General features: G+C 36.1%; 1 protein-coding gene across 1 annotated transcript in view; it reads right to left on the minus strand.

Annotated features, from left to right (window-relative positions):
* Positions 1 to 12572, minus strand: part of SHLD2 (shieldin complex subunit 2) — a 41070-nt gene that overhangs the window by 16516 nt on the left and 11982 nt on the right. The window contains exons 3-4 of the mRNA XM_052639673.1: positions 5453 to 5647; positions 4989 to 5123 (exon numbers count right to left, since the gene is read on the minus strand). Coding sequence (XP_052495633.1) covers positions 4989 to 5123; positions 5453 to 5647 — 330 coding nt within the window. The remainder of the gene's footprint in view (positions 1 to 4988; positions 5124 to 5452; positions 5648 to 12572) is intronic.

Consider the following 12572-nt stretch of genomic DNA (forward strand, 5'->3'; position numbering starts at 1 on the left):
ACCCTGTGTGCGAGACAGCAAAAGAGACACAGAAGTATAGAATAGTCTTTTGGACTCTGTGGGAGAGGATGAGGGTGGGATGATTTGGGAGAATGGCATTGAAACATGTATAATATCATATATGAAATGAATAGCCAGTCCAGGTTCGATGCATGGTACTGGATGCTTGGGGCTGGTGCACTGAGACGACCCAGAGGGATGGTATGGGGGGGTTCAGGATGGGGAACACGTGTATACCTGTGGCAGATTCATGTTGATATATGGTATAACCAACACAATATTGTAAAGTAATTAACCTCCAATTAAAATAAATAAATTTATATTTTTAAAAATAAAAATAAATAAATAAATAAACTGCAAAAAATAAATGAACAAATAAAAGTATTTGAATTTCTAATACATCCAGCATTTATTTGGACACAAATATGAAGCATAAGTCTAATTCTTATTTCTTCTCAAATTGTTAGATAGATATTTCAAATATATCCACTAATTTTTAAAGAAAAAATTTGCTTTAATTTTTAAATTATAAAATAAAACATACTTTTTATAAAATATTTAGACAATAAAAGAAAAGTAATAGGCAAAGTAAGACTGTCTGTATTTCAATAAAATGGATAATGGGTACTTTAGTTCACTGTATTATTCTGTCTGTATGTTTGAAGTTTCTTTATACTAAAAGGTTTAAAGAATAAATGTAAATTCCATACATGCATGAAATTCAAACTAAAGATATAAAAAATAAAAACCACATAATACTACTAGAGACGGCTAGCATTTTAGTACCTGTATTTCCAGATTTTTCAAAGTGTATATACATACTTACATATCCACTTTTATTAAAATGGGATCCTATTATACATGAAGTTTTATAATCTAGTTTTTTAAACTAAATATTATATCTATACATCTATCCAGGCGAGTGAACATACATGTCTTTGATAGTGAGTATACTGGTATGTCCACCAGACCACAAATGACCCCCTTAACTATTCCCTCACCCACTGAAATAAGCTTACATATTCCAACTCGTACCTTTTTCTTACCTTTTAGCACAGCATGAGGGACCTTAGTTTCTGTGCCTGCCGCAGTAGAAGTGCAGAGAGTCCTGACCACTGGACCGCCAGGGAACCCCCCAACTGGTACTTTTTGACCCTGTGCTACAAGCCACAGTTGACTGAATCAAATTCAAACTAGACAATCAGATTCTCTTTCCTGGGAATTTAGAAATAGGACTGGTCTCTTAAAAGGAAAAGGAAAGCAGGAGCTACAGAGTAACCATGTGCTATCCATAATGTTGAGAAGCAGAGAAAGTCTAGAGAAAGTCTCTACTAAGTAAATAAAGCAAATCCATGGAGGTGTTGCCTGGACCCAGAAAGCTTTTCTGTTCCTAGTTCCAAGTCCCCCTGAAACCCAACACTCTTGCCCTATTTACTAGGAGATACTCCTATACACTTCCAATATATCCCCCTTAATTGTTTAAGTTAACCATGATGGAGTGCCAGTGTGAAATTTGAGTCTTCTGTGCCCAAGTTTAAACACAGTTTCTTAGTACAGCCAACGGACTGCACAATCTTCATGTGCAAGCATTTTTACCTTTGTGATTTTTTCCTCATCATTTGAAACAAGCTGTTTCCTCCTCGAACTTGCATCTTTATTCCTTAAAGACAGTGGGAATTTTAAATGGCTGCCTGACCTATATTTTATTCTTCAATCATTTATAGAGAAAGTATCTACTAGTGCAGGCAGTTCTGTGTGATGAGGATACAATGGTGAACAGGCTAATCAGGGTGCTTTTAGTCACAAACTATACAACCTACTGAGAAATTTAGTTAATTATCAAGCAAGCAAATCAGCTGGATCATCTGTCTGTGTTAGGTGGCACAAGTGCAATGCAAAGACTGACTGACATGATAGTGATTTTGTATATTCATGTGTGAGGCCTCTCTGGGGAAATGAAATTGGACAGCCATCTGTGTGGGAGAGCTGGAGGAAGAAGCACTCTAGGCAGGGGAAACACATAAATTCAAGATCCCAAAGCAGGAAAAAGTTTGGCGTGTTCAAGAAACAGAAAGGAGTCGAATGTGGGTTAAGTTAGTGAGTCTGAGGGAGACCGAGCAGTACCAAGACAATTTGTGATACAATTCTATACTTCAATCATGAATTAAGGGTGTGAAGGAGTACCAAACCTCCATGCAGACATAACTGTGATTTTGCATGAAGCATAACCACAAAGGTTGGGATCATTTGTATTATTCTGTGCTTAATTAGTAACATCATGAGTGTACTTTACTGTAATGTTATATTTTTTTAAATATTAGACTTCTATTAGATTTCAGGAGAATATTGCACTGGAAAGGCACTTAGTTCTGAATAGCTTATTTTATGCATACCAAATTATTACCAAGAAGTGTAATTTGTGTCCCTAGCCCACCCTCATTAGGACTTTAACTGTAACCAATGCTTGCTGCACATCAGGCATACCAAATTCCTACCAGCAAAACATATTTCAAAAAAACTGGGAATTAATTTATTATTGTTTTTCTCCAAAACATCAACTCTTTTGTCTCTAGTATTCAGTAATTACTGCTTGACAATCACTTCTAATTATATCACCTAAATGTGAGTTTGTTACCCTTGGGAGCAAGGAAAACGAGGGCCCAGTACCTACAGAATAATACAGAGAATGCCTCAAGAAATACTAAATGAACAGACAGAATACTAACAATTTGTGAAAGGAGAATCACTTACTTAAATGATTCTTCAAAATTAGATCTTGAGGTATTAAGGCAGATATTAAAACTTGAAATATAAATAAATATGCTGAAGAAATGAACAAAGAAACTACACTTTAATTCACGGACTTATAAATTTTCAACATTAACCTAAATATCAAAGAATTATCTAGAGAAAATATACTTCCTCTTCTACTGACCAAATAACTATCAGCTTTTAAGGGCCAGTCATATTAAGCATGGAGCAATCTGCTTCGCCGCAGCTCCACTGTAATCGGAACGCCACCTTTGATCCCCATTCTGCCCAGCATGCAGCAGACTCATGGTCCCGACCATGACACAGTGGTCAATAACGATGGTGTGTGTATCACTGACACATGTTTTCCAGATTTCTCAACCAAACAAATATTTGCCACTGTTTGATCTTAACATGAAAGCCAAAATTCAGACTTATCTCGGTTCCTAGATATGGGCTATTAATGATTAAAAGAGGCGATGTGATAGATCCTATCTTTAGATAACTATTTTGAAATAGAAGTTTCCAAAGACGCATTAACTCTTTCAGGTAAGAAAAGAATGGATCACATACCTAATCAACCTCTGAATTAATTTAACAGAGTAAAATAACTCAGAAGCCACTAATTAAACTGTCTCTGATTGTTGCAACTAAAGGATCCAGTGTCAAAATGAAGATGTTACACTGTTATTGAAACATCAGTTCAGTTCAGTTCAGTTGCTCAGTCATGTCCAACTCTTTGTGACCCCATGGACTGCAGCATGCCAGGCCTCCCTGTCCATCATCAACTCCCAGAGTTGGTGGGAGTTTACTCAAACTCATTTCCATTGAGTCAGTGACGCCATCTAACCATCTCATCCTCTGTTGTCCCCTTCTCTTCCTGCCTTCAATCCTTTCCAGCATTAGGGTCTTTTCAAATGAGTCAGTTCTTCACATTAGGTGGCCAAAGTATTGGCGTTTCAGCTTCAGCAGCAGCCCTTCCAATGAATATTCAGGACTGATTTCCCTTAGGATGGACCAGTTGGATCTCCTTGCAGTCCAAGGGATTCTCAAGAGTCTTCTCCAGCACCACAGATCAAAAGCGCCAATTCTTTGGCTCTCAGCTTTCTTTATAGTCCAACTCTCACATCCATACATGACCACTGGAAGAACCATAGCTTTGGCTAAATGGACCTTTGTTGGCAAAGCAATGTCTCTGCTTTTTAATATGCTGTCTAGGTTGGTCATAATTTTTCTTCCAAGGAGCAAGCATTTTTTAATTTCATGGCTGCAGTCACCATGTGCAGTGATTTTGGAGCCCCAGAAAATAAAGTCTGTCACTGTTTCCACTGTTTCCCCATCTATTTGCCGTGAAATGATCGGACTGGATGCCATGATCTTCGTTTTCTGAATGTTGAACTTTAAGCCAACTTTTCCACTCTCCTCTTTCACTTTCATCAAGAGGCTCTTTAGTTCTTCTTCCCTTTCTGCCACAAGGGTGGTGTCATCTGCATATCTGGGGTTACTGATATTTCTCCCAGCAATCTGGAGTCCAGCTTGTGTTTCATCCAGCCCAACGTTTCTCATGATGTACTCTGCATATAAGTTAAATAACCAGGGTGACAATATACAGCCTTGACGTACTCCTTTCCCTATCTGGAACCAGTCTGTTGTTTCAATTCCATTTAATTTAATACCTTATAAATGATTAACTGTTGCTCTAAAGAAAAATATAACCATGGGTCATACTTTAAACATGAATGTTCTATGGATGTTTAATAGCCCACACTTTTAAAACAACTGGAATAAAAACCTGGAACATAGTAACTTATTAAACAGTAACACTGTGACTTGAAAGAGTTAATGCAACTCCTCTAACATCTGCCCTATAACCAGAGAGGAGTTTATTTATCAGACTACCTTGGCTGAATAAAAATTGTAGAAGCATCTCCAGAATTAAAGTTTTAAACAACATTATCCAAGGAAGGTAAGATCTTCAATCTTCACTAAAAAGGTAAAGTAGTATACCTGGGAATAAATGAAACCTTTTAATTTGCTGCCATTAATTATAGAGGGTTATAGATCGTTGAATTGTTTACAGGAGGTAAAAAATTGTAACAAGAAATCTGCAAAAGAATACTCAATCATGCTCAATTATATTTCAAATGTCTGATCTCCAGAGTCCCTTCATCTTAGGCTCATAAGCATTAATCATTTACTCACCTATAAATAGATTAAATGCTTTTTGGTGTATTTACCTTTTTTCCTTTGAAGTTGAGGGTACCAGGCTGCTCCAGGACCCCATAATACAAGCACATAATGTTGACCTTGGGTCTGTTCCACTGTTAACATAACTTTCCTTTGCTTCTGCCCTCTATAACTGTATAACGCCTCTGGAAAAGGAAAAGAAATATTTAATTGGCATTACTCTACTGCATGTGATATCATACTTTACTGTCTGATGATAAATATCCACTGATAACCAAATGGTACACTAAGACAGTCCTGTACTTAAGTTTCTTTTAATCAAAATACAGTTGATCTAAAGTATCACATTAGTTTCAGGTACACAACACAGTGATATATATACTCTTCTTCAGGTTTTCTTCCCTTATATGTTGTTATAAAATACTGAGTACAGTTCCCTGAGTAATACAGTAGGTCCTTGTTATATCTTAATTTTTTTATAACCTAAAATTGATGAAGTACCCCAAATATTTACCTGTCAGTACAGTGATATCAATAACTCTTAGAACTGCATGGACTAAAATGTCTGGCTGAAGCTGCTCCAACTCTATAAATTCTATACTGCTCATTTTCTGAGGATGCCTCTGAGGAAGATCTCTGAGATAGGAATGTTTTGAAGATACATATGCCAGTAAGTCTTGAAGTACAACATTACTAATCATACTGGAATCTAGGAAAGAAAAAAAAAGACCATATATACAAAAGAGGGAAACGTTATATTTTCTTGATAACATGGCATTTTCTTAGAACTGTATTTTATGTTGCAAAGTGTGATTAAATGTCAAACATGATTTCATTTCTATAAAGCATGTAGCTTATCCTTGAACCAGTTTAGATGCCAAAATAAGCTTGATGTTTTTAACCAATGGAAATGGAATTATTTATCATCTGCAAAAAAAAAAAAAAATTGCCCTGTTCCCTTCTCTATTTCATTAACAGTATCATTTTTCTACCAATTAACCAAGACTAATATTTTAGTTTTTTTTTAATTGGGGTATAGTTGCTTGACAATGTTGTGTTAGTTTCTGCTATACAACAAAATGAATCAGCTATATATATATATATATATATATATATATATATGCATCAATTATTTTTTTGACTCCTCCGTTACCCTGTTGTATCCAACCAGTGCCCTAATCCCTGAAATCTGATTTGATCACATCTTTCTCAACTATCCCAACCACCGCTATTCTTCCTCAAGACTGTTAGCATTTCTCATCTGAGATACTCCTAACGCTCTTCTAACTGGCCCTCCGAGAACATGTTCTATTCTCTCTATTCTCTCTCGCTTCTAAGCCTCTGCCCTCACAATATTCACTGGCTACAATGCTGCCATTCTTCTCTCTGGCCACCCATCGGAATCCTACACAGAAAAACAACCATTTTAGACTCCCAGTGCTAGGGATACAAACACATGATCCCAAGGCTGAAGAAATTATCAGCCTAGAGGCTGACAACCAGCACTGGGCTTAGGATATAAGCAACACGTGCGCGCATTCCTCAGAGCACACCTAAAGACCTGCCCGGGGAGCTGGGAGAGGCTTGCTTTATTGAGGAAATATTTGAGCAACGCTTTGGGAAAATGCCTAAGAAAAGGTTTCTAGGTAGTAACTGGGAAGAAAAATATGTTTCCAGGTAAAGAGAAAGCGTTAGTAATCCTTTATATATCTCAGATGCTTTGGGTATTCTGATAAAGCATATGGACCCATTATCAGAATAATATTTTTATAACAACTTTATTGGAATATAATTCACATACATAAGTTCACCCTTTTTCTCTTTTTTCTGGCCACACTGTACAGCTTGTGGGATCTTAGTTCACCATCCAGGGAATGAACCTCAGCAGTAAAAGTGCAGATTCCTAACCACTGGACCGCCAGGGAATTCCCAAGTTCACCCTTTTAAAGTATACATTTCAGTGTTTTTGCTTTTTGTACTTCACAAAGTTGTGTGGCTATAACCATTATCTAATTTTACAATATTTTTATCACAGAGTAATATTTTAAAATTCATTAAATGAAATAGGATAGTAAAACCAATTATATGGAAACACAGTAATCAAAATATTTTTAAAACTGAGGATAACTTGCGTGCCTCATCACAACATGAAATAATAAGGAATAGCAGAGAATGCAGCAACTACTATGCCTTCAAAGAGTGCCAAAGCATCATGTGGGTGAATAGTGTTCAAGTTGCCTCCAACAACTATAATGTGACATGAAAATATATGTGCTTCCCATTGGTGATCAAGTCACAAGTATTGAAAATATTACTGCGGATCGTCACCTTATTCATAATGGAAGGAAATGTTAATTTTTAGTAGGCAATCAGTGAAAATAAAGATATAATATTATGGTTAACAGAGCTGGAGTGTGGTGAGGGGGAATTGACGAAGGCAGTCAAAAGGTGTGAAGCTCCAGTTATAAGATAAATAAGTACTAGGGGTGCCATGCACAACTTGATAAACATATTAACACTGCTCTATGTTATATATGAAAACTATGCACAACTTGATAAACGTATTAACACTGTTCTATGTTATATATGAAAATTATGCACAACTTGATAAATGTATTAACGCTGCTCTATGTTATATATGAAAACTATTAAGAGCGTGAATCCTAAGAGTTCTCATCACAGGAAAAATATTTTTTTCTCTTTCCTTAATTTTATTATCTTTTATCATCTCATTCATATGAAATGATATTCACTTAACTTATTGTCATAATCATTTCATGATGCATATAACTCAAATCGTTATGTATTATGCTGTGTACCTTAAATTTACACAGTGCTGTATGTCAACTGTATCTCATAAAACTGGCAGGAAAAAAAAGGGATGTGATATCTTCCCATCCAAGTTTATGAATGCTTTAATGCAGAGGAATCAATTTTCACTGACAAAAGTAGGAAGAACGCTTTAGGAGGCTAATGACCATCCAGCGGACGATGAGAGCTGGAACGCAGGCAAGACTGCGTGAAGGAGAAAAGCCTGACAGACTTGTGAACCAGCTCAGAGGCAGAATCTAAAACAACAGGTGTGGAGGGTAAAGAAAAGATTGCAGAGGATAAGACTTCTAGTAAAGCTGAGTGGACAGATAAAAACAGATGTTCTAAAGTTTCCAGAACCTGACATGAAATCTATTCTGATTAAGGTTACTTAATTCATAAATGAATTTTATAAAACAATGGTGATATCATAGCAAAGATAATGAACATAAAAGAAAAGAACAGATATCATGCCAGATAAATGAGAAAGAGAGGAAGAGCACAGACAAGACCAAGTACATTATAGCAAAACCCAACGCCAAACATCTCCTTCTACAGCTCCCGTTCATTCACCAGGTCTTCTGATTCCCCTTTCACAATATTTCCAGCACATCTGGACTCAGAAGAGCTGGGTTCAATTCTGACTTTGTCAATAATGACTCTTCTGAACTTGTACATAACTTTTCTGGGCTTTATTCTTTATCTGCAATAAGAGATTTGGAGGGAGGGGACGCTCCCTAACATCAAATTATTCCCTAATTCTTGCTTCATAAAAATTTGTACAGAAACATTTGATTACTTAGATTCAAAATAAAATAGTCTACTTCATGGAAACACTGTTAAACTTTTTATTTATATATTTAATTTAGTAATATTTAAGATAAATTTGTATCCTGTCACATTATCAGGACTAAATTTGTAAAATTTATAGCGCCTTACTATAATGAGAAAAAAACAAAAGTTCTATATGTATGCTGATCAGAAGTAAGCTCTCATGAGTTGTAACACTTTGCAAAAATAAAAACCAAAATTGACTTCTTCTTTCAGAAGAAAAACAACTGCAATATTTTCAAAGTATCAACTGTTCACTATTTTCAAAATAGTTAACTAGTCATACAAAAAAGCCTTAGAACATACTTTATGTAGCTACTAACTTGTGTAACCTGTGAAAAACAAGGCAATATAAATTCCTATGCAAGTAGAAAAACAAATTTGAAATAACCTCTAAAAGCTATTTAACTAGCTCAATATTTTTCACATTATTCTACAAAAACCTGAAGCTACCCAGAGTTTCCATGGCATATTCTCCATCCAGAATTGGATCCTTAGATCTCCATGAAATTACTGAACTAGAGCAATCTTACTTGGATCCAGCTCAGTCTTAAAACGAGATCTACAACACCTTTCTCTCAAATCCCTTGAAAAGTACTTACATTCCATGTTATTTTCATTATCTTAAAACATTCTTTACCCTTCCATTGTATTAACAACTATAAAACATCTGTAATAACAACTCTAAAAGCCATCTGACTCCTTGGAAATGTGCTTTCCAAGATGTAGCAACTTCAAATGTTCATAATAAAACATTAAACTTAAATCTTTTAAAGAAATCCCCAAATTAAAAAAATAAAATAAAATCCCAGGCTGCTTTTGACCACTTACTCTTTTCCCTATCAGAATAATCTATCAAATTTCATGAAAATCTTACTGGGATTTTGATTGGATTTTTACTGAATTACAGATCAACTTGGGGAGAACTGAAATCTTCACAATGTTAAATCTTTCAATCGGTGAACAAAATATATTTAGTCTTTTAACTTTTCGTTGTTTCATTTAACAACAAAATTGTTAAATTCACATGATAATATTGTAAATGGTCCCTTGTCTTTATTTGTTACTAGCTGTAGTCACTCCATTCTAGAAATGCAATTGACTTTTGTATATTCACCTTTTACGTGGCCACCTTGCTAACCTTTCTCATTATTTCTAATAATCTGCTTGCAGTTTTAAGAGGGGAAGGATTCTTTGTCAATCTATAAATAATAATCCTAATAATCCATCATGTTATCCACAAACAAGAAACTAATACTGTCTAAATATTAATGTTATTAACTAAACTATAACTCTTACTCAAATTTTACCGATTTTCCCACTAATCTTCTGTGTGGCGTCCTATCCAGGATTCTACGTTACATTTAGTTCTTATTTGTCTTATCCTCCTTTAGTCTGCAGTTGTTATCAGTCTTGTCATTCATGACCTTGACACTTCTGAGGAGTATCGATCAGTTACTTTGTAGAATGTCTCTCCATTTGGGTTTCTCCAATGTTTACTCAGGACTGAAATGAGGTTATGCATTCTTGGCAGGAATATCACAAAAATTATGCTGTGTCCCTGTCAGTGCAACAAAGCAAGGAATTCGTAATATCCTTAATACAGAGAACACTTACCTTGATTCACCCGGTTAAGTTGATGTCAGCCAAGTTTCTTCATTATAAAGTTATTTTTCCCCTTGTATGTTGATAACTACCTTGGGGAGATACTTTGCATACATATGCAACGCTATATCTCCCCCAAACTTCCACCTACTAATTTTAGCATCTATTAATGGATCCTTGTTCGCAATATTTATTACTGAAGTAGTTACCTAATGGTAATTCTCTGTTTTCTTCTTTCTTCTCACGTTTATTCATTGGAATTCCAATTTATCCCATGGAATCGTGAAAAAGAGCTCTCTCATTTATTTACTTGCTTACTTGTTTTATAAGTTAGTTAAATATTTATATCAGTATGAATCCATACATATCTTATTCTGAGGGCTATAATCCAACATTATCTTTTCTTTTTTTCTTAAATTGTTTCAGTTCTTGCCAATAGGCTGTCCTTAAAGTTGGCTTTTGTATTCTTTCAAAACAACCCTTTTCTGACACCATGAAAGTTCCAGCCTCTTCTCGGATTTTCTTCGCCCCAGGCCTGTAAACAACCACTTCTAGCAGTGCTGATTTCTTTTACAGAGTAAGAGACGGGCACGAGGTGGGGTCATTACTACTGAGGTGCCACTGCTGCTGTGTCCTCTCAGCAGGCAGAACCAGGAGATTCATGTACTGAGCATAATAGCCCATCCATACACTTATATCTATATTTCTGTATTCCTGTATCTATTTGCTTATATATATATATGTATATGTATATATATATATATATATATATATATATACACACACAAAACCATGCACTTATACTAATATCTCTGACTCTAACCCAAAAGGTTCCCTTTAATCTTCCCCCTTTTTTATATATAATTTCTTTCTGTAACAACGGAAAACCCAATTCTCATTATCTATTACATATTTATTTACTTGTTCAATTCTAGTACATATACAAGGCTGTTGCTAACCCATTCCTCCTTGAGAAGCATTTTTACTACTAGACTACAGCACTTATGGACAGCTTTTTTTCCCCTTGGCCTTACAGAATCCAGTCAATACACCGTTTCCCACAGTTTCTTGGGTTTGTTCTTTTGTCCCCACTACCCTTCTGCATGGTCACTTTATTCATGTTTAATACTGTGAGGTTCATTGGCAGGTGTTTCCATTCCAGTTTGGATTCCCGCTCCACATTCTAATTGGTTTTAATTGTTTATTTTGGGGGGTATATGAAACATTACTATGGTTCTACAAGACAGAGACACACAAAAAGATTTACTCAAAGAAGCGTCACTCCTTCATCAATGTTACCCTATTTCCATTCCCTCTTTCTTTCTGCCTCTCTCCCAACCCTTCCCTGTAGGTAACCAATCTTGTTATTTCTGGTTTATCCTTCCTGCATTAAAAAAAAAAATCCATTTATGTATTTGTTTGTTTTCGGTTGCACTGGGCCTTTGCTGCTGCACACAGGCTTTCTCTGGTCGCAGCGCAAGAGCTTCTCGTCGCGGCGACTTCTCCTGGGGGGCATGGGCTCTAGCACACTCGGGCTTCAGCAGTCTCAGCTCACCGGCTCCCAGGCTCTCGGGCGAAGGCTGAAGAGCGCAGCACACAAGTTCAGCCGCTCTGGGGCGTGTGGGATCTTCTCAGACTAGGGATCAAACTGGTGCCGCCTGTATTGTAAGGTGGATTCTTAACCACTGGGCCACCAAGGGGAAGCCCCTTCCTGTACTTCTGTCGCACGAATGTGGAGTTACACATACATTTTCTTTTTCCTCCCTTCTTTCTTACACAAAGAACAGCAGACTACATATGCTTTTGGGGGCTTCTGGTTTTCACACAACAGTATGTCTTAGAAATCACTTAATATCAGTTCATAGACTCTTTTCCTTTTCTTTTTACAGCTGCACAGTATTCCACTATGTGACTGTACTATAATCTAATCAGCTGTTCTATATATGAGTGTTTCCACTTTTTCAGTGCCTTGCAGTTACAAACAATACTGCAATGAATATTTTTTTTGTTCTGATGTACAGATATTTTCATATTGTTGTAATTCTATCTTCAGGATAGATTCTTAAAAATAAGCTTGCTGGGCTCAAAGCTGAGCACATATAGAATCCTGTTAGGTATTGCCAAATAGCCCTCCACAAGGGTGGTAGCAATTTACATTCCCACCAGCAAGGTTAAGTGAGCCTGTTTCCCCACAGACTCACCAACAGAATGTGTTGTCTTATTTTTTAATTTCTGCCACTTTTATAGGTGAATAATGACACCTCTATGTAGTTTTAACTTGAATTTCTCACGTCTCCTTTCCATTTTCCCATCAGGTCCCTTGTTGCTTAATTTTTAAGAGTTTTCCATATACTAGAACACTAGGATTTTGTCTAAGGTGTATGCTG

The sequence above is a fragment of the Budorcas taxicolor genome, chromosome 5 (assembly GCF_023091745.1).
Source record: "Budorcas taxicolor isolate Tak-1 chromosome 5, Takin1.1, whole genome shotgun sequence".
Taxonomy (NCBI): domain Eukaryota; kingdom Metazoa; phylum Chordata; class Mammalia; order Artiodactyla; family Bovidae; genus Budorcas; species Budorcas taxicolor.